This window comes from Rhinatrema bivittatum, chromosome 4 (assembly GCF_901001135.1).
Source record: "Rhinatrema bivittatum chromosome 4, aRhiBiv1.1, whole genome shotgun sequence".
NCBI lineage: Eukaryota > Metazoa > Chordata > Amphibia > Gymnophiona > Rhinatrematidae > Rhinatrema > Rhinatrema bivittatum.
The window spans coordinates 4,973,578-4,996,030 of NC_042618.1; the positions used below are offsets into that span (position 1 = coordinate 4,973,578).

The window sequence follows — 22,453 nt, forward strand, 5'->3', positions numbered from 1 at the left end:
TAGAGTTTCATGTGAAACTTACTATTTGAAAGCTAATTAAAAGGATATTAGGAAGGGAGACGGCTTGGCAGACCACCTGCTCCCAGGAAATATTCAGATGTGCAGAACCTGCGGTGCGGGGAACCATTTGAAAAATTGATCATGGGCTCTTTTCTTTTTGCCCAGCAGTTTATCTTGCTCTTTTGGGCCTCCAGCCCAGTTGCAAACGGGCCTGGGTTCCTGGTGCCAAGAGCCTTCGTCCGCAAATACTCAGCGATATTTGCCCCCTCTTGTTTATTATTCCCCCCCAATGCTTAAGTCTGGTCATCACGCCAAGGCTCCACCCAGAGCCCTGCAGTCATGGGCCCTAGATCCAGCCAGAAGGGATGATCACGACCGCCTGCCACGGGGACCGCCCACGCCGCTTCCCCAGCCGACCGTAGGAGCCTAAGACCCGTCTTCCACTCCTCCGTCCCTTTCTACATGACCTTCCATACCTCTTCTATTTTCCTCCCTTCTCGCTTTAGATCTCCGTTCTCTCTCTCTCTGGATGGATGTCCCCCAGTTCTTGTCTCATTTCTCTTTGCTCATTAAACCTTCTCTGTGAATGTCCTGCTCGTGTCATTTAGTTTCCTGGACCTTGGTTGCAAAGCCACACGGCAGTTTATTAGATGAGACAATTCAGATCGCAGTCAAGCGGACACATTAATCACTAAGGATCGTACGTACCAAGCATTTTCCCTGTAAACTCAAACTTGAAGAAGATTGTCAGTGAGCCTGAGAGACAGGGACAGGACTGGGATTAGTGGGGATATTAAGGAGAATTGCTTTGAACAGACGGAGTGAATCGGTGCAGCTGTACAGTGAGGTAGGGCCAGTTCTTAAAAGGGGCAATCTATGCTGTTACCCAGCCTGGGGGAGGACCCGCTGTCGGCCATTTTCAACGTGCGGTGGAGATAAACCAGGAAGGGCGACAGACGTTGAAATTGTCTCTGTGACTGTAGGACCCTGAAAAGTCGTAGTAGTTGTTGTTGTTTTAAATGAAGCATCTTCCTGGAGGAGGGAGCGGGGAATGGGACCTCCTCTCGTCCTGGCACAGAGATGAGCGGGCAGGTCCTGCCTCTGCATGCATTTCCCGTTCCTTTGTATCTGGCTGTAGCCCCAGCTCTTGGCTTCAGTCCTTGCACGCTGATTAACCGGCCGCAGCTGGGTGCACATTAGTTTTCTTCTCCAGCCATTTATTGCCCACAGATTACAGCGTAGGCCCTGAGATCAGAAATCTCCGGCTGGGCTTGAGTTTCCGCGGGCAGGGTTTTGACCGTGCTTTGGCCCTCGTCAGAAAGCAGGCAACGACCAAGCGGGTGGCCCGAACACCCCGACGTGATGGTGTTCGGGACACCTATATCCACCGCCTCAGTGAATTCAGGAGGCTGCACTAATGAAACAACGTCTACGCGTCTAAATGCAAACTGCGTGCAAGAGATTGGAGGAGGAGGAATGGTCTGGCGTTGAGTGAAGTAAACTGTGATATAGATGAAGTCCTGGGTCGTGTGTAATTAAGTTTCTGCCCTGCCTCCTGTCCTGGGAAAGTGAGCGAGGTCACCGGAGTTGGTCTCGAGGAAGAGACATCGCCCTGCCTCTCAGCTGTCCGGTGCGATTGCTTCAGGGGAGTTTCGTAGCCAGAGTCTTAAGGAGGGTTGCCAATCTCGGGGAAAGCCATCCTAGAGTTACTGTATAAGGAGAGAATCAGTCAGAAGCTCCTCCATCTTTGTCTAAAGAGCTATGTAAATAGGATCTCACTCCTTTTGACAGTCACGCACTCCCAATGTGCCAAAAATTGTTTACACCTCCTAGAGATGGCCTTTGTGAACAGGAGAATTTTACAATGCGCTTCAGTAAAATCGCTGATGGCAGCGTTCAAAGGGGCGTGGGATAAACACTGCGGATCCATAAAGTCAAGAGGCCATCAATGAAGAGTGGGTGACTCGCCAGAATGATGGCTATTGACACAATACCCTTACTAAATAAACATACACATGCTTACTGTGACTCCTACATCGCTCTAAGCTTCAACAGCAAGAGGTAATGGAAAAAAGGATTTGCACTCATAAAGAGGGGAGTAGCTGGCTTGTTACAGCGGTTACTACCCCAAACCAAATATGCCTGATACTTCACTTTCAATGCATATACAGCATAGCTCTCTGCTTCAATGACAGGGGAGAAGAATAACTGATACTTCACACATCCAGCAGAGCTCTCTGCTACAACGGCAAAGGAGAAGAAAAAGGGTTCGCACTCAAAACGCGGGGAGTAGCTGGCTTGTTACGGCAGTTACTACCCCAAACCAAATGTGCCTGATACTTCACTTTCCATGCATATCCAGCATGGTTCTCTGCTGCATCGGCATGGGAGAAAGACTGATACATCACGCATTTCCAGCATAGCTCTCTGCTTCAAGGGCAGGGGGAAAAAAAAAAAAAAACTGATGCTTCACGCATATCCTGCATAGCTTCAACGACAGGGGTGAAGAAAAAAAAAGGATTCGCAATCACAAAGCGAGGAGTAGCTGGCTTGTTACGGCGGTTACTACCCCAACCAAATGTGCCTGATACTTCACTTTCAATGCATATCCAGCATGGCTCTCTGCTTCTACAGCAGGGGAGAAGAAAAAAAAAAAAAAACCAACAAGAGCTGTACAACATAGTCTAGGTAAAACAAATAAGCATGGGTGTAGCTTGCTTATCGCGGCGGTTACTGCCCCTACTACCCCTAACTAATCAAGCTAGATATTTCACTTGCATGCAGCTCCATCACTGCTCTCTACATTAATGGTGGGGGTGGAAGGGGAATAGAACAAGGAGCTAAGAGTAACAGATAAGAATGAGAGAAAAAATGTGTGAGGCTTGCTGGGCAGACTGGATGGGCCATTCGGTCTTCTTCTGCCGTCATTTCTATGTTTCTATATGGTGAGTATTCACCAGCACAGGGGTCAGGAACCTTTTTGGCTGAGAGAGCCATAAACGCCACATATTTTAAAATGTAATTCCATGAGAGCCATACAATATGTTTAAAACTCAATACAAGTAAATGTGTGCATTTTATGTAAGATCACACTTTTAAAGTACAATAAGTCTCTGAAAATATTACACCAGGCCTTAAGACACCAATACATCTCCTATTAGGAAAACGGACCAAGTCAGGCTGCTATAGAGTCCTACACAGAAACTACACGCCAGTAGAAAACCTCACCTGAATCACGTGCTGTCCCTCACCTAACATAGAATAAAGAGACCAAAACGCATAACAAGAAGCATGCAGAAAAAACTGAATTGGAAACTGCAACAAGCCAGAGTCTCTGTATGCAGTGTAACAAAGGAAAAAAGAAACATCAAACATCCTTATAAAACAAATCAAGAAATATAAAATCATCAGCAGTAAAACTGTACTAACAAAAAGAACATATTTCAAAACAGCTGATGAGTGGAATATCCAATAATTAAAAACTCATATAAAACATTTCCAGATACCAACAAAATATTTCAAAATAGCAGACACAAAGACCCAGTAATGAAAAATAATAAGGATACAAAAATTTTTTTGCTCTGCATACCTGGGAACGTTTGATATCCAGGTGTCCTGAGATTGTTCTGAATTAGCAGGAGGCGGGGTGGTTTGCTTGGAACTTTCTCCTCTCTCAGTCACATACCAGCGCTCTCTCTCACACTGGCTCTCAATGACACACCTATACACACATGCTCTCAGTACTCACATATACACATGTTTTTTCTCTCTCACTTATATAGGCTCTTAATTACACATTTACACACATGCTATCTTTTCACGCTTACACACACACACAGGCTTTCAATCACATAAATACATGCTGTCTTTTTCTCTCACACACAGACTCTCATTCACATGCTTACAAACATGTCCTCTCTTTCTCTCATTTACACACAGGCTCTCAATCACATACTCACATGCTCCCTTCACCTAAACCAGCTCTCAATCACACACAGACACACATGCTCTCTCTCTTACTTATACACACAGCCTCTCAATCACATACTCACATGATCCCTCACCTAAACCAGCTCTCAATCACACACAGACACACATGGTCTCTCTCTCTCATTTAAACACAGGCTCTCAATCACATACTCACATGCTCCCTCACCTAAATCAGCTCTCAATCATACACAGCACACATGGTCTCTCTCTCTCATTTAAACACAGGCTCTCAATCACATACTCACATGCTCCCTCACCTAAATCAGCTCTCAATCACACACAGACACACATAATTTCTCTCTTACTTATACACACAGGCTCTTAATCATGCATACACATTATCTCTCTCACACACAGGATCTCAATCATACACACACACTCTTTCACACAAACAGGTTTTCAATCACAAACTTACACATACAGGTTCCCAATGGTAAACTTACATTCATGCTCTCTCTCTCTCTCTCACAGGCAGGCTCTCAATCACAGACATACTCTCTTTCACATATACAGGCTCTCAATCATTCACATACATGCAATCTCTCACTCACACACACACACACACACACAGAGGGCCCCCCCCCCCCGCGGCCCGGAAGAGGAAGTGGAGAGTATCGGGTGCGTGCGCGGCAAGAAGAGGCCACGCTAGTGCGCTTGGCATCGGCCCGAAGAAAAGAAGACTGCAGCGCGGCTCGGAGGAAAATGAAGAGTCAACCGCGGCCGATGGGACTCCGCCTCCGCTGAAAATGAAGAGGTCAGCGTTGGGAGGAGGCTGCTGCTGCCGCGAGTTCCCGGGGTGGGGGAGAGAGAGAGCTCTCTCCCCCACCCCGGGAACTCGCGGCAGGCAGCAGCCTCCTCCCAACGCTGACCTCTTCATTTTCAGCGGAGGCGGAGTCCCATCGGCCGCGGTTGACTCTTCATTTTCCTCCGAGCCGCGCTGCAGTCTTCTTTTCTTCGGGCCGATGCCAAGCGCACTAGCGTGGCCTCTTCTTGCCGCGCAGCCACCCGATACTCTCCACTTCCTCTTCCGGGCCGCGGGGGGGGGGGAAGAAGAGAGCACGCCGGTGCCGCTGACTCCAGCTGTCCTGCCGCGTTCCGCCCGGGCTGACAGCATTTTAAGCCCGGGCGGAGGAGGACAGGGGAGCAGCTGGGTCAGCGGGAAAGTGTGGCGACTGTCTGCGAGCCAGATGCAGCCCTCAAAAGAGCCATATCTGGCTCGCGAGCCATGGGTTCCCGACCCCTGCACCAGCACATACGTCATGAGTTATGTATGATCTCCTAATGAGAGCAGCCTTGGATAACTGTGTTTCATGTGAAGACAAATAACTTTTGGGACATTAAATATTGTTTTAACTGCACCATAATATTTTCTGGAAAAAAAAAAAAACAAGAAGAAGAAGGACATGATTGTATGAGTTTGAATCCTACAACCTTCTGAGCACAAAAATCAAGGACATTTGTGGAGTCCCGGTGCCAATATATGAGGCTCGTATAACGTTACTCTGAGAGGTGTAAACAATTTATGACACATTGGCAGCACTGTTACTGTCAGAAGGAGTGAGATCCTATTTACATATTGATGCTGTTCCTTCACTCTTAAGGTTTTGTATCTTAGTATTGGCTAACGAGGAGCAGAGAGCTGCATCCAGATGTTCAGTGCTACCAGGGGACGTGCCCTTACCTGCTGCCAGGGTGTGCAGATGTGCACGCGACTGAGGCTGCGATTCCTCGCAACTCTTATCTTCTGTTCTGAATCTGCGCCGAACAGAAATCTACCCACTGTGACTTTTCAACTGCAACCAATTTGGCCAGTAGAAAGGATTTTATTTTGATGCTAAAGTTGAGTATTGATGTTCGGTTTTGTAAGCCTAGTGCCGATATAAGGAATTTCAAACAGATAAGCATTTATTTTTACTGGATTGTTGTAGGAGGCGTCCATAAAAACGCTTGGGGCCTTCACAAGGTTATTTCTTCTCCCCCCCCCCCCCCCCCCCCGCAGGAAGTCCCCGTGAGCAGGGGGAGCTGAAATGGCTCATGGATTCCCACCTGAGCTCCTAGTGCCCAGAAGTGGAGGTCAGCCCTGCCCCGGGACCTCCGGCCGCAGGAGACCTTCCTCGTCTGCCCAGACCTACCGCGGCGCTCCCGATGAGAGGGACACGCCGACGATGGCCCACGGCTGCCCCCCCCCCGGGGCTCTGCATTTAAAGGGGCCAGCGCGGGAATCGCAGGACAGCCCTCCTGGTGACGTCAGACGCTGCCGGGTTATTTAAACCCGGCAGCCACAGCTGTACCTCGCCTTGCAACGAGGTTCTCTCAGTTCCCCTGAGTTGCTAGTTGCTGCGGTGAATCCTGATCGTCCCTCTGACTTCTGGCTCCTGACCTGGCTTTGTTTCTCGACTACGTCTACAGCTTCTGCCCTTGGCTCTGGTTTGTCTTCTGACTTCTGGCTCCTGACCCGGCTTCGTCTTTTGATTACGTCTTCAGCTTCTGCTCCTGGTTTTGGTTTGGATCTCTGACTTCTGGCTTCTGACCCGGCTTCGCTCCTGGACTCCGACTTCGGCTCCTTCCACCACCTCAGGTATCCGGTACTTGCTGGCCCAGAGGATTCTCCTAAGTCCCAGCAGCTCGGGCTCTCACGGGCTCCTCCTGGGGGAGCCGCGAGCCTCCGAGGGTGAAGACTCGATCTGCCCCCCTGGGTCCAGCCGTCCTCTTCTTCCATCTCTCCGGACGCTGCCCGGATCCTTGGTCGCATAGGGTCCCGCCTAAGTCCAAGAGGTCCGGGTCCCTGCGGGCTCCTCCTGGGGGGACCTCGGACTTCAGTGGTGAAGTCTCCTCCGGAGTCTCTTCAGCGCCGCCTCCCGGCTGTGACGCTTCCTGTGGGTCCTCCACAGTATCCATCCACCGTCTCAGCCGGCCCAAGGGTCCACGACCGTAACAAATGACTGGTGTTAACGAACTTTAGTGGGCTGGCCTCCGGGTTTGCAGAACGCGGTCACTGAGACGAAGTCTGGCAAAGAGACTCGGAGGCAGGTTTCCGCCAGGCCACGCGGGGATGCTGGTAACAATCTGCAAACTCGCTGCTCAGGAAAAGAAATAGACGTTGCTTTGGTGCCACAGAGAGGTGCTCATGTGAACAGGGTATAGGGGAGCATTAAAGGCACGCTGATATTCAGTGTGGATGTGCCTTGCAAATTAATTGTCTATAATTTGATTGATATTTTACCATCCTTAGCCTTAAAGCTTATCCTTAAGAAACGGAAGGATAGCTCCTTGGGTTGTGTAATTTTGTTTGTATATTTGCTGTTTATCTATGTTTTTTTTAATACTTGTTGCCTTGGGCGATCTTTAGAGTCCGGGAAGGGAGTTTTAGAAGAACTTTTAAATAAATAAAGCCGTGCCTGCGTACGTGCCTGCTGGAATATAGCGCGGCAGATGTCCAAACAAGCAGTTGCAGCGGGAAAATCGAATAGGCTTCGAAAAAGTCAGACAGCCTGGAAACCTGGTGTACAAAAAGCTGGTGGCAGCGGCTGCGGCATCCTCCCAGACGTGTTAATGTCCTGTTGGCGGGCAGGACGATTTAGCGAGTCATTGAACTGTGGAAAAGTTACCCTTCCTTGATGCATGGGACGCCGCAGCACGCGGGCATTTACCCACACCGAGAGGAGGCATTTCTGGGGGGGGGGGGGGGGGGGAAGGAAGCGGGATGGGCATTTTTAGGTCAGAGGTTGCATTTTGCATGAAAGACAGGTCTGCAGGCACCTTGTTCCCACGGCGAGTCGGAACTCGGGGGCTTTGCCCCTGGCAGAGAGCGTGACAGCTGCACAGGAGGGTACAAGAGGATGGCAAAGCAAACGGGTTTTAACAAAACTCTCTAGATCTGCCATTAAATGTGAAATTCTGGAAACGCGCAGGTGTTTTAATGAGCTAGCCCGGGCCCGGCAGGGCGGCTGAGGTGCTGTTCCCTCCCCCGGGTCCCATCCCTGAATCCAGTCTCCTGCTCCGTGGCTCGGCTGGGGGCAGCACCGAAGGCCATCACTGCCAGGACTGGAGGAGGGGGTTGCAAACCGGGAGAAAAGATCTCCGGGGTGCTTGCCAACGGAAGCTGATGGTGCCAGTCCCCCTGGGTCTTGGTTCTGACCGAGCCGGAGGAGCCTGACAGGTGAGGGAAAAAAAAAACCCAAAAGAGGAAACGGAGGATATGGCGGCAGGTGAGAGCCGTGCCAGTTCTCGGGGGGGGCTGAATAGCCTGGCTTCGGCCCGGTGCTCACAGCACACCCCAGCTAGGCTTACTGCTGGAATAATACGAGGCAGCAGGTGGCGTGACCCCGGGGGAGGCCGCGACCTGCAGGGGGGGAGCACGCACCGCGCTCGCCTTCGCTGCGCCCTTTCCCGGCTTCGGCGGGAGGGATGTGATGTCATAGGGCAGCGACTGCAGCCAGGCGGTCATTTCTTTGTATGACAGCATGCGGGAAGAGAAAGAAGAAAGCCCAGATGGAAGGGGAGGGGAGAGGGGAGCTTTTCACATTGCGCTGACATTTTAATTTGTGAGCAGAGAAGGCACTGATCGCCAAGTGCAAAAATTGATTCTCTTGCTCATCTGATCCGACCCATGTCAGGGTTTGAAAGTAATTATGATAGCAGAGCTGATAGGCAAGTAATTACATTTCTGTTCCTTCTCCCTTCCCGCCTCTCTCTTTCTCTGCCTCCCTTTCTCACTCCCTCCTACCCTTCCCTGTCTCTCCCCCCACCCCCCCATCTGCTTGCCTTCCTCCCCACTCTCTCGTCTTTTCCTGTTCTCACCTTTCCACGGTTCCTCCCCCCCCCCCTGCACCTTCTCTCTGATTCACTCTTCCTCTGGGGGGGGCTGAAATGTTCTGTCTTTTTTTCCTGGCAGATTCACTGCAAAGGCTAAGAAGGTTTTGGTGCCAGGTTTTATCTCATTCCCGTGCAGAGAGCGGTGTTTCTGAAATCTTTTTGTGCTTAGTCTCGCCCGTATTTAGGGATGGGGGCTGCTGCGCTGCTCCTCATCAGAACGCCATGCAGACATCACTAATACATGCAGCAAGGGAATTTAGTTTGAGCACAAGAAAACTAGGTTTAGAAAGGGGATATGCACATAACATAAAATACTAGTACATTTTCTGGAATTTTTAATAGTGTTTTTATTTTATCTATTTTTATTTTTTATTTTATTTTTTATTTTTCTGCTTGAAATATTGTACACTGTTTTGATTAAACTATGTTTGTAAAAGCAGAATATATAAACATTTTTAAATAAATAAACTAAAATGGTAAAAGTGTAAGGAAAAATATATGAAGACTGCAAAATATCATAGTATTATCAATAAGAATGAAACAGCAAGCAATAGTTTTCCATATGATAAAGGGGATGGAACAGCTCCCCTATGAGGAAAGGCTGAAGAGGTTAGGACTTTTCAGCTTGGAGAAGAGATGGCTGAGGGGGGATATGATAGAGGTATTTAAAATCATGAGAGGTCTAGAACGGGTAGATGTGAATCGGTTATTTACTCTTTCGGATAATAGAAGGACTAGGGGGCACTCCATGAAGTTAGCATGGGGCACATTTAAAACTAATCAGAGAAAATTCTTTTTCACTCAACGCACAATTAAACTCTGGAATTCATTGCCAGAGGATGTGGTTAGAGTTGTTAGTGTAGCTGGGTTTAAAAAACGGACACATTTCTGGAGAAATCCATAAACTGTTATTAACCACGTAGACTTAATGGCCAGATTTTAAAAAGCCCTGGTGTGTAAAAAAAAACGTGGGTTACGTGCATGGTTGGGCTCTGCACGCATTTTACAAAGGTCCCGGCCGTGTGAGTAACCCGTTACGCGCCGAAGTGCTGGGCCCAAAGAAAGGGGCAGGTCGGGGGCGTGGTCTGGGTGGGGCGGGGCAGCGCCATTAGCCACTGTGCCAGGGAAGCGTGCGCTGGCGCGCGGAGTCTGCTGCTGCTCAGAAGGAGCAGAAAGGTAAAAATCCTAATAGGTAGGGGGTGGGGAGGAGAGGGGAGAGGTAGGAAGGTTAGATAGGGGATAGGGAAGTTAATTGGAGGGAAGTGGGGAAGCCCTTCCTGCGTGGCTGCGAGTTGCTTTGTAAAATCCCCCCTCCCCCTGCATGCGCGAGTCGCAGGCCACCTGCACAGGCGCGCGCAGCCATTTGATTTTATAACCTGCGCGGTGCAGCCACGTGCGTGCGTCGGGAACCGCAGGAGCATGGGTCTTGAAATCGCCCCCTGTGTGTGAATAGCCACTGCTTGCCACTGCATGACTGCAGCCTGGGATCTCTTTAATGCTTGGGATCCCGTGACCTGGACTGGCCACTGCTGGAAGATCCAGCATGACAGTCCTTACCCTCTTATATCAGAGATTCAAGTTAGGACCCATCTGGTGGAATAAGTTTCTCTTTAGGCGTCTGACCCCGCTGAGACCTGAATAATGTTTCTCCCTGTTGCCAGCTCACCAGCCAGAGCAGCCTCAGAGCCGGTAGCTTTCCAGAGATAACAAGGGGGCAGCGTGAATTTCTCTGGCTGAGCAGGTCTAAGCTGCTCTTCAACGCCTGTTATGGGAAGGGCGGCAGCAGAAGTCCCTTCAAAGGGATGACCTGCCACTTTCTGGACTCGGTTACTTTTTCTTTTTTCACAGGAAGAGGGAGACGACCTTGGACAGCAGAAATGTGCAGGCCCGGTGAATAAATTGGTCCTTTTCTGCTGTCGTTTTCATGCTTCTTCTTCCCAAGTCTCCTTTTTTTATTATTATTCTTTTCTGAGAATGGTTTTTCCGGATCAGTGGTGTATGTCTTATAGTATAGTTTACAAAATCTCCTTCCCTTCAGTCCTTTCCATTGCACTCAAACGTCAGGTGTGCCAGTGTGATGAAGCACAGAGTTCAGATGACAAGCAGCACAGCAGCACCCTCAGGTGAGGAATACAATAAAAGGAGGCTGGTAATGCAAGCTGAAATATGTCACTTCTTGTGCCGGCGCTGCGGGTCTGCAAACTTCCAGCACAGGGGCACGTCCGCCTTGTAACTTGATTTTTTTTTTTAAGCAGATTTCCCGCAGAGGCCGCCCCGTTCCTCCGTCGCCCGGCCCTGCTGAACTCACTGCTCGCAGCAGCAGCAGCAGCTGCTCCTCTGCTCAGGTGTAACCGCTTTACTTTAGCATGGATAGGGACCTGCGTTCTCAGTTTCCCTTTATTTATTTTTTTACTGGGAATTTATCAGTGTTTATTATTACAAATGAGAGAAATCAGTGGGGGGAAAAAATGACATCAATTTTCCAGGTCACTATAATTTTTGTTGTAATAAACCCTGATAAATGCGCGTGCAGTACAGAGTGACAGGGAAGGTCCCCGAGGAGAGGGCTGCGACTGATCCTGCTGATCAGCCTGGCGGCAGCAGCCTGTGGGGTGGGTGGCAGCAGGAAGCGCAGCCCCTCAGCCGCTTGCAGGCCTCCTGCTGTGCTCGGCGCCGCCGTAGCAGGGGCTGATGGGGGGGGGCGGGGCGCGCGGCGCGAGGCTCCGGCCACCCTTCCGAGCTGCAGCGTAGCAGGGGCCCCTTCTGGGGGGGGGGCGCACGGCGCGAGGCTCCGGCCACCCTTCCGAGCTGCAGCGTTGCAGGGGCCCCTTCTGGGGGGGGCGCACGGCACGAGGCTCCGGCCACCCTTCCGAGCTGCAGCGTAGCAGGGGCCCCTTCTGGGGGGGGGCGCACGGCGCGAGGCTCCGGCCACCCTTCCGAGCTGCAGCGTTGCAGGGGCCCCTTCTGGGGGGGGCGCACGGCACGAGGCTCCGGCCACCCTTCCGAGCTGCAGCGTAGCAGGGGCCCCTTCTGGGGGGGGGCGCACGGCACGAGGCTCCGGCCACCCTTCCGAGCTGCAGCGTAGCAGGGGCCCCTTCTGGGGGGGGCGCACGGCACGAGGCTCCGGCCACCCTTCCGAGCTGCAGCGTAGCAGGGGCCCCTTCTGGGGGGGGCGCACGACTTTTTGTGCTGCTCAGCCCCCCCTTCCTTGGGCTGCACTCTCTCGGGGGCTGCGCCTCCCCTCGCCGGCTGTAATGTTCTGCTCCGGGGGCGGGACTGATCGGCCGGAGCCCCCGCTGGATCTGAGCAGGCCCGATAACAGGCAATTTATCTAACATGTTGCAAAGGTGGCGGGGAGCCAGGGAAGGGAAGGTAGTGAGGTGACATCTGTCGACAGTGCCGGGGAAGAAGAGTGCAAAACACGCGGCCCCCAGCAGCCAGCGGGGGAGGGATCACAAGGCTCAACCCAAAATAGGGTTCGGTTTAGGCTGGGATGGAGCCTGCACTGCACTCAGCTCTCCTGCAATCCTCACTTGGCTCAGACCCATGTGGTTTGTGTAACTGCCACCATTGCTACTTCACATTCAGGCCGAGGCAGTACGGGGCGCTAGGCCAGGCGCGGTGCTTAACCCGTGCTTGGATGTGCGTCCGCCACCCCTTATGCTATAGGGGGCTTAGCGCGTCCAAAACGCGCATCCAACCCCTCCCCCCCCCCAAACTAACGCAGCTCATCACATGTAAATTCATGTTCATGAGGCTATTATTAGTTATTCTCCCCCATGCAAAAAAAAAGAAGTATGTCCCACGCACAGATTTTTGCCCTCAGAAATTAAGATCAGGCCTTAATTTCTGAGCAGCCCAAAACGTGTACAGAAAAGCAGAAAATACTGTTTTTATGAACTTCCTTCGACTTAATAAAAAAAAGCGTGCCGGCGGACAGGTTAGGAAAATGGACTCTGGTAAGAAAATTGAGGGTCCGTTTCCCTAACCGGCTGACAGCCACCTCCCCCAGGCGCCCGCTGGCGAGGAGGCTGCAGGAGTGCACGGTTTCCCCTGGCGCCTCCGTTTCACCACGGCAGCCCGTTTAAATATTAAATTGGGCGCTCCGGAGAGGCGGATGGGCGCGCGTTGGGAGAGCGGGCGCTCGATCATGGCCGCCCGTTTTGCCCGCGCCGTTATTGCGTCACCTGATTGTGCCGGCAGGCTCACGCAGCGCTCTGCAGAGGCGCACAACAGGCCGTCCCTGCTTCGCGGAGCTTACAGTCTGGTTCAGGGCGAATTAATTCCTAGCGTCCATTTAACTACTGCATAAGAGTGCCACAATATGGGAGAGTCGGGGGTTGATGGATTTAAAAGCAACCTCAGAGAAGGACGGGTTTGTACAGGAGGCGAGTCAAATCAGAAAAGGAGCAAAACGCGCCGACGCGGGAAGGCCGTTCCAGGTAGATGATGGCGCATGATAGAAAACGTGGAAGAGCAGAGCCTGGATTATTATTATTATATGAATCATTTGAATGCCACATAAGATATCTACGCAGCACTCCACAGAAACGCCTAACGCAGCTTGCTCGACAAGCAGAGGGGGAGACGACAGGAGAGTGAGCGCAGCTGTGGGGTGAGAAGAGGAAGTTTCCACTGAACGCAACTGGGAGGCCGGCGTGGGAGCTTGAGAAGAAGACCCCGTGGCCCTAATGACGCTGGAGACGGCCTTACAGCTCCGTAAGGGAGGAGATTGGAGAGGAGCAGCTTCCAGCAGTCCGTGCGGGCGCTGATGAGAGAGCGGAAGGCGTCCTGGCAGACCTTGGTGATGATGTAGAGTCAGAAACACGTTTTAGCAGTATTTGGGCTGTACACGAGTTGAGGGCAGAGGCCACGGGGAGGAGGACGACAGTGTTATCCACTGGGATTTGGGAGGAAAGATAAAGGCGTTCAGTCTTCATCCACACAGCGAAGGCAGTAAATGAGCTGAGGTCAGGGCTGGATTCTGGAGGAAATTTCAGGTGCAGAGAAATAGTTCTGGGAGTCACCAGCACAAAGATGGTGTTGAAAGAAGTGGAAGGAAATCAAAACGCCAAGAGAATGAGTGCCAAAGAGAGAAGAGAAGAGGTGCCAGGTCTTGCAGTCGGACTGGCACATATCAAGGGGCATTTATTAGCCCTTCCATTTTATTCTTGCCAGGCTTAGCACTGCAATCCTAAATCTGCAACTGGTGGACTTTAATTTAGCAGTGCTGTGAGCATTAAGTGTCTTTCTTACATGGAATTTGACTTAATTTTCTTTCACAGTTGTGTACATTTTCAAAGATCTGAGTAAAGGTTTTATTTTAAGTTATTTCTTTTTCCGAAGAAAGTTAACTCCTTCTATGACCTTCGCAGCTCAAGAGACAATGTCTTCCCCTGTATCTAATGCAGATCTCTGGGGGTTCCTGCAGGATCTCACAGCGCAGGAGACAAAGTCCTCCCCTGTATCTAATGCAGATCTCTGGGGGTTCCTGCAGGATCTCACAGCGCAGGAGACAAAGTCCTCCCCTGTATCTAATGCAGATCTCTGGGAGTTCCTGCAGGATCTCACAACACAGGAGACAATGTCCTCCCCTGTATCTAATGCAGATCTCTAGGGGTTCCTGCAGGATCTCACAGCACAGGACACCATGTCCTCCCCTGTATCTAATGCAGATCTCTGGGGGTTCCTGCAGGATCTCACAGCGCAGGAGACAATGTCCTCCCCTGTATCTAATGCAGATCTCTGGGAGTTCCTGCAGGATCTCACAGCGCAGGAGACAATGTCCTCCCCTGTATCTAATGCAGATCTCTGGGGGTTCCTGCAGGATCTCACAGCGCAGGAGACAATGTCCTCCCCTGTATCTAATGCAGATCTCTGGGGGTTCCTGGAGGATCTCACAGTGCAGGAGACAATGTCCTCCCCTGTATCTAATGCAGATCTCAGGGGGTTCCTGCAGGATCTCACAGCGCAGGAGACAATGTCCTCCCCTGTATCTAATGCAGATCTCTGGGAGTTTCTGCAGGATCTCACAGCGCAGGAGACAATGTCCTCCCCTGTATCTAATGCAGATCTCTGGGAGTTCCTGCAGGATCTCACAGCGCAGGAGACAATGTCTTCCCCTATACCTAATACAGATCTCTGGGGCTTCCTGCAGGATCGCACAGCACAGGAGACAATGTCCTCCACAGCATTATGTGCAGTCTGTGAGGATAACGCTCATATATTACCTATATTCTTCCATATTAGTGTGTATTCTGTGGGCAATTTCATATCGTTTGACTATACATATTTTATAGTTTCATGATAGTCCTGAGAGCTCATGTGTATCCCATGAGTATTTACATCTTATTGTATCCTTCGAAAATAACTATCTTAGGGGGTCATTTACCAAGCGGATCGCACGCGATACCAAGATGGGGGCGGAGTCGGGGCGGCGTCAGCCCCGGAAGAGGAGGAGTCGGGGCGGCACCGGGGCTGACGCCGCGAAGACTTCGTCGACAGCGACAGGAATGCTTAGTTTTCGCTGTCAGTTTCGCACCGAATAACTATTTGCGATCGCTGCCGGCTATCGCAGGACCGCCCCCCTGTTTCGCCCTCCCGTTAGCGAGCGGTTCAGGGAGCCCTGCGACGTTGGTAAATCTAGGCCTTAAGTGCATTATAAGGACAATGTTCAAAGGTTTATACGGCGGTAAACTAGTATTTACCCACATTAAGTTGAACATTGGTCAACCCTCAGCCTCTCATGAGGAAACGTACAGCACAGGCACTTTTATCTGTGGGAAAAAGTGGTTGAAAGAAGAGACGGATGCATGATGATTGCATTTGGAAACTGCCACCCCTACGTTTCGTGGCGTACACCATCGTATTTTCAAAGGGAATGTCTGTAGGGAGTTTCCTGTACAAAATGAGCTTTCAGGACTTGTAGGAGCCTAGAAAAGTCACCCCGTGTTTGTTTATTTATTTTTATACAGTTTAGAATCCTTGATTTAAGGCGAAGAGGAACATAAAACAAGCATAATGAAGCCCTAAACAAAAACCATACACAGCGTCACAACATGAACAGTAAGGCAGATCCTGGAGCTAGGTTTGTGAGGGAACTTTAGAAACTAATTGGAAGGCCTGCTGGAAGAAGGAAACTTTCAGAACCCCAACGAATTCCAAAGAACGGGACCAGCCACCAAGGACGCCTTCTCGCAAGTGCACAGGGAAGGGACTGGCAGGAAGCCACGGGAGGCAGAACACAGCGTGTCGGGATGGAGATCCAGGGGGGAAGCGTTACTGCGTGAAAATGTATGTATCTGCGAGTGAGGGTGTACTGATGAAAACCTCACTGCCAGGAAGCCACGAGAGGCAGAACACAGCGTGTCGGGATGGAGATCCAGGGGGGAAACGTTACTGCGTGAAAATGTATGTATCTGCGAGTGAGGGTGTACTGATGAAAACCTCACTGGCAGGAAGCCACGAGAGGCAGAACACAGCGTGTCGGGATAGAGATCCAGGGGGGAAACGTTACTGCGTGAAAATGTATGTATCTGCGAGTGAGGGTGTACTGATGAAAACCTCACTGGCAGGAAGCCACGGGAGGCAGAACACAGCGTGTCGGGATGGAGATCCAGGGGGGAAGCGTTACTGCGTGAAAATGTATGTATCTGCGAGTGAGGGCGTACTGATGGAAACCTCACTGGCAGGAAGCCACGAGAGGCAGAACACAGCGTGTCGGGATGGAGATCCAGGGGGAAGCGTTACTGCGTGAAAATGTATGTATCTGCGAGTGAGGGCGTACTGATGGAAACCTCACTAGCAGGAAGCCACGAGAGGCAGAACACAGCGTGTCAGGATGGAGATCCAGGGGGAAGCGTTACTGCGTGAAAATGTATGTATCTGCGAGTGAGGGTGTACTGATGGAAACCTCACTGGCAGGAAGCCACGAGAGGCAGAACACAGCGTGTCGGGATGGAGATCCAGGGGGAAACGTTACTGCGTGAAAATGTATGTATCTGCGAGTGAGGGTGTACTGATGGAAACCTCACTGGCAGGAAGCCACGGGAGGCAGAACACAGCGTGTCGGGATGGAGATCCAGGGGGAAACGTTACTGCGTGAAAATGTATGTATCTGCGAGTGAGGGTGTACTGATGAAAACCTCACTGGCAGGAAGCCACGAGAGGCAGAACACAGCGTGTCGGGATGGAGATCCAGGGGGAAACGTTACTGCGTGAAAATGTATGTATCTGCGAGTGAGGGTGTACTGATGAAAACCTCACTGGCAGGAAGCCACGAGAGGCAGAACACAGCGTGTCGGGATGGAGATCCAGGGGGAAACGTTACTGCGTGAAAATGTTTGTATCTGCGAGTGAGGGCGTACTGATGGAAACCTCACTGGCAGGAAGCCACGAGAGGCAGAACACAGCGTGTCGGGATGGAGATCCAGGGGGAAACGTTACTGCGTGAAAATGTATGTATCTGCGAGTGAGGGCGTACTGATGGAAACCTCACTAGCAGGAAGCCACGAGAGGCAGAACACAGCGTGTCGGGATGGAGATCCAGGGGGGAAGCGTTACTGCGTGAAAATGTATGTATCTGCGAGTGAGGGTGTACTGATGAAAACCTCACTGGCAGGAAGCCACGGGAGGCAGAACACAGCGTGTCGGGATGGAGATCCAGGGGGAAGCGTTACTGCGTGAAAATGTATGTATCTGCGAGTGAGGGTGTACTGATGAAAACCTCACTGGCAGGAAGCCACGAGAGGCAGAACACAGCGTGTCGGGATGGAGATCCAGGGGGAAGCGTTACTGCGTGAAAATGTATGTATCTGCGAGTGAGGGCGTACTGATGAAAACCTCACTGGCAGGAAGCCACGAGAGGCAGAACACAGCGTGTCGGGATGGAGATCCAGGGGGAAGCGTTACTGCGTGAAAATGTATGTATCTGCGAGTGAGGGTGTACTGATGAAAACCTCACTGGCAGGAAGCCACGGGAGGCAGAACACAGCGTGTCGGGATGGAGATCCAGGGGGAAACGTTACTGCGTGAAAATGTATGTATCTGCGAGTGAGGGTGTACTGATGAAAACCTCACTGGCAGGAAGCCACGAGAGGCAGAACACAGCGTGTCGGGATGGAGATCCAGGGGGGAAACGTTACTGCGTGAAAATGTTTGTATCTGCGAGTGAGGGTGTACTGATGAAAACCTCACTGGCAGGAAGCCACGAGAGGCAGAACACAGCGTGTCGGGATGGAGATCCAGGGGGGAAACGTTACTGCGTGAAAATGTATGTATCTGCGAGTGAGGGCGTACTGATGAAAACCTCACTGGCAGGAAGCCACGAGAGGCAGAACACAGCGTGTCGGGATGGAGATCCAGGGGGAAGCGTTACTGCGTGAAAATGTATGTATCTGCGAGTGAGGGTGTACTGATGAAAACCTCACTGGCAGGAAGCCACGGGAGGCAGAACACAGCGTGTCGGGATGGAGATCCAGGGGGGAAACGTTACTGCGTGAAAATGTATGTATCTGCGAGTGAGGGTGTACTGATGGAAACCTCACTAGCAGGAAGCCACGGGAGGCAGAACACAGCGTGTCGGGATGAAGATCCAGGGGGAAGCGTTACTGCGTGAAAATGTATGTATCTGCGAGTGAGGGCGTACTGATGGAAACCTCACTAGCAGGAAGCCACGAGAGGCAGAACACAGCGTGTCGGGATGGAGATCCAGGGGGAAGCGTTACTGCGTGAAAATGTATGTATCTGCGAGTGAGGGTGTACTGATGAAAACCTCACTGGCAGGAAGCCACGAGAGGCAGAACACAGCGTGTCGGGATGGAGATCCAGGGGGAAGCGTTACTGCGTGAAAATGTATGTATCTGCGAGTGAGGGCGTACTGATGAAAACCTCACTAGCAGGAAGCCACGAGAGGCAGAACACAGCGTGTCGGGATGGAGATCCAGGGGGGAAACGTTACTGCGTGAAAATGTATGTATCTGCGAGTGAGGGTGTACTGATGAAAACCTCACTGGCAGGAAGCCACGAGAGGCAGAACACAGCGTGTCGGGATGGAGATCCAGGGGGGAAACGTTACTGCGTGAAAATGTATGTATCTGCGAGTGAGGGTGTACTGATGAAAACCTCACTGGCAGGAAGCCACGGGAGGCAGAACACAGCGTGTCGGGATGGAGATCCAGGGGGGAAACGTTACTGCGTGAAAATGTATGTATCTGCGAGTGAGGGTGTACTGATGAAAACCTCACTGGCAGGAAGCCACGAGAGGCAGAACACAGCGTGTCGGGATGGAGATCCAGGGGGAAGCGTTACTGCGTGAAAATGTATGTATCTGCGAGTGAGGGTGTACTGATGAAAACCTCACTGGCAGGAAGCCACGAGAGGCAGAACACAGCGTGTCGGGATGGAGATCCAGGGGGAAACGTTACTGCGTGAAAATGTATGTATCTGCGAGTGAGGGTGTACTGATGAAAACCTCACTGGCAGGAAGCCACGGGAGGCAGAACACAGCGTGTCGGGATGGAGATCCAGGGGGAAGCGTTACTGCGTGAAAATGTATGTATCTGCGAGTGAGGGTGTACTGATGAAAACCTCACTGGCAGGAAGCCACGGGAGGCAGAACACAGCGTGTCGGGATGGAGATCCAGGGGGGAAACGTTACTGCGTGAAAATGTATGTATCTGCGAGTGAGGGTGTACTGATGAAAACCTCACTGGCAGGAAGCCACGAGAGGCAGAACACAGCGTGTCGGGATGGAGATCCAGGGGGAAGCGTTACTGCGTGAAAATGTATGTATCTGCGAGTGAGGGTGTACTGATGAAAACCTCACTGGCAGGAAGCCACGAGAGGCAGAACACAGCGTGTCGGGATGGAGATCCAGGGGGAAGCGTTACTGCGTGAAAATGTTTGTATCTGCGAGTGAGGGTGTACTGATGAAAACCTCACTGGCAGGAAGCCACGGGAGGCAGAACACAGCGTGTCGGGATGGAGATCCAGGGGGGAAACGTTACTGCGTGAAAATGTATGTATCTGCGAGTGAGGGTGTACTGATGAAAACCTCACTGGCAGGAAGCCACGAGAGGCAGAACACAGCGTGTCGGGATGGATATCCAGGGGGGAAACGTTACTGCGTGAAAATGTATGTATCTGCGAGTGAGGGTGTACTGATGAAAACCTCACTGGCAGGAAGCCACGGGAGGCAGAACACAGCGTGTCGGGATGGAGATCCAGGGGGGAAACGTTACTGGGTGAAAATGTATGTATCTGCGAGTGAGGGTGTACTGATGAAAACCTCACTGGCAGGAAGCCACGGGAGGCAGAACACAGCGTGTCGGGATGGAGATCCAGGGGGAAACGTTACTGCGTGAAAATGTATGTATCTGCGAGTGAGGGCGTACTGATGAAAACCTCACTGGCAGGAAGCCACGAGAGGCAGAACACAGCGTGTCGGGATGGAGATCCAGGGGGAAGCGTTACTGCGTGAAAATGTATGTATCTGCGAGTGAGGATGTACTGATGAAAACCTCACTGGCAGGAAGCCACGGGAGGCAGAACACAGCGTGTCGGGATGGAGATCCAGGGGGAAGCGTTACTGCGTGAAAATGTATGTATCTGCGAGTGAGGGTGTACTGATGAAAACCTCACTGGCAGGAAGCCACGGGAGGCAGAACACAGCGTGTCGGGATGGAGATCCAGGGGGAAGCGTTACTGCGTGAAAATGTTTGTATCTGCGAGTGAGGGTGTACTGATGAAAACCTCACTGGCAGGAAGCCACGAGAGGCAGAACACAGCGTGTCGGGATGGAGATCCAGGGGGGAAACGTTACTGCGTGAAAATGTTTGTATCTGCGAGTGAGGGTGTACTGATGAAAACCTCACTGGCAGGAAGCCACGAGAGGCAGAACACAGCGTGTCGGGATGGAGATCCAGGGGGGAAACGTTACTGGGTGAAAATGTATGTATCTGCGAGTGAGGGTGTACTGATGGAAACCTCACTGGCAGGCACCCAGAAGGCCCCAGGCTTCCAAATCCCCGGTAGCGTAGATGAAGACACTCGTCATCTCCACCATGTGGGCCAACTTAGCATCAAGAGGCGCAGACCTCCTAGGAGGAAGGAGAAAGCTGTAAGGATGCCCTCAGCTCCTTGAAAGGAGTTAAAAGGTGGTGCCAGGTAGAGCCTTCCCTGGCCTGAGATAAATGGCACCTGCCCGGGTCAGGGAGACAAGGATGATCATTTAAACTGATGTAAAGTCTTCATGCCTCCAATTACTTTGAGAAATTACCTCAGTGGGAAGAGGGTGTGATTGAACTGCATTAACTGTGATTGAACCTGATATTTTGGGCTGTTAATGGAATTTGAATAGTGTGAGAAGAGCTGATCTGTGAAGAATAATTGTCTGTCAATTAACTGTCGGGCTGCCTTTTTCACCCCAGTAATGTCTTGATTCGGTTTGTGATCTGCTCTAAAATTCAATTATTTAAAATGAGCCTTCAGAGTTGATGGGATTCCAGTGAGGGACGCAGGGGAGGGGGGCACCCCTGCCTGTTGATGGTTACTCTACGGGAATGTGCATCCTTTAATGCCCCGAGCTGCGTTCCCTCATGTGAGTGTGGGCTCTGTCTATTTCTGCAGGTTAGCGTCTACGCCGTGAGTAAGGGAACGTGATGCTAGCCCTGTCTGTGCGCTTTCTACCCTGTGAAGAAAGAGGTTGTTGTGTTCACTTTAGCTCTCGCAGTAATGTTTACCCTCTGAATGTGCTTATATAAGGCCATCACTGGCATTGTGGTTTTTGAGAGCAAACAGATTTCAGGATACTTCTGCGCTTACTTCTCGGATTAACGGAGGAAGGCGTTCCTTACCCCTCCTACGCACTGAAGGCTGCCATTAGCCCAGGACCCGGGCTAGTGATTCACTGCAGGCACCAGCTCCGTAGGGCCAGGTTGGTATGACAGTGAGGAAGGAGTCTGTGGTCTCCGGGCTCCACAGAGGACCATTTCACTTAAGATCATGAGTGCTGTTCTTTTCATAACGAGCAAGCTTTGTAACAGAAGAGGCAATAGCTGTGAATAAATCTGCATTAAAACCGTCTTTGGCAATTACAGCGTTTAGAAGCCCCTCGGAGTCCAATAAGACAAGCATCTATCTTTTCATATTCAGATGAAACCCCCCAGACTGCACTTAACTGACTTAAATCTTATCTGCCAGTGTGCTCCAGACCCACTTCTCCATTCCCCACACTCCCCGTCTTTCACACACACACACATTAACGTGCAGGGATAACCTTTAAATATGAGGAGCAGAAATGCACACCAATGCCCACATCTTAACTAGGAAGGGAGCTTTATCCTAAAGAGACCCGGCAGATGTTTTTTAAATAATGTGTATGGGGGGGGGGGATTGTTTTTTTAACCCAGCATAGATCAGAACTTGTGCAGGGGGGAAGAACCATTGCGAAGGAGAGTTCAAGTGTGCTTACATCTCAGCTGCCTATCACAGCCTCCCTCCCTAATTCCAACTCTTCCCTTCACTGATTCCAGTCTCATCCCTATGCCAGCCTCCTTGATTGTAGCCTCCCCCTGACTGTAACTCCGCCCCCGCTGATTCTGGGCTCATTACTCTGCCAGTCACCTTTATTGCAGCTTCCCTCTGACTG

The 22,453-nt window shown here is 51.3% G+C and overlaps 1 protein-coding gene across 17 annotated transcripts in view; it reads left to right on the forward strand.

Annotated features, from left to right (window-relative positions):
- NRXN3 (neurexin 3) overlaps positions 1-22,453 on the forward strand; it is a 2,187,333-nt gene that overhangs the window by 2,090,120 nt on the left and 74,760 nt on the right. For 13 of the 17 annotated variants that reach the window (XM_029597682.1, XM_029597681.1, XM_029597685.1 and 10 more), the window contains one exon: positions 15,983-16,005. The exons of the other annotated variants lie outside the window; for them this stretch is intronic. In XM_029597682.1, coding sequence (XP_029453542.1) covers positions 15,983-16,005 — 23 coding nt within the window. The remainder of the gene's footprint in view (positions 1-15,982; positions 16,006-22,453) is intronic. 17 annotated transcript variants of the gene reach the window in all.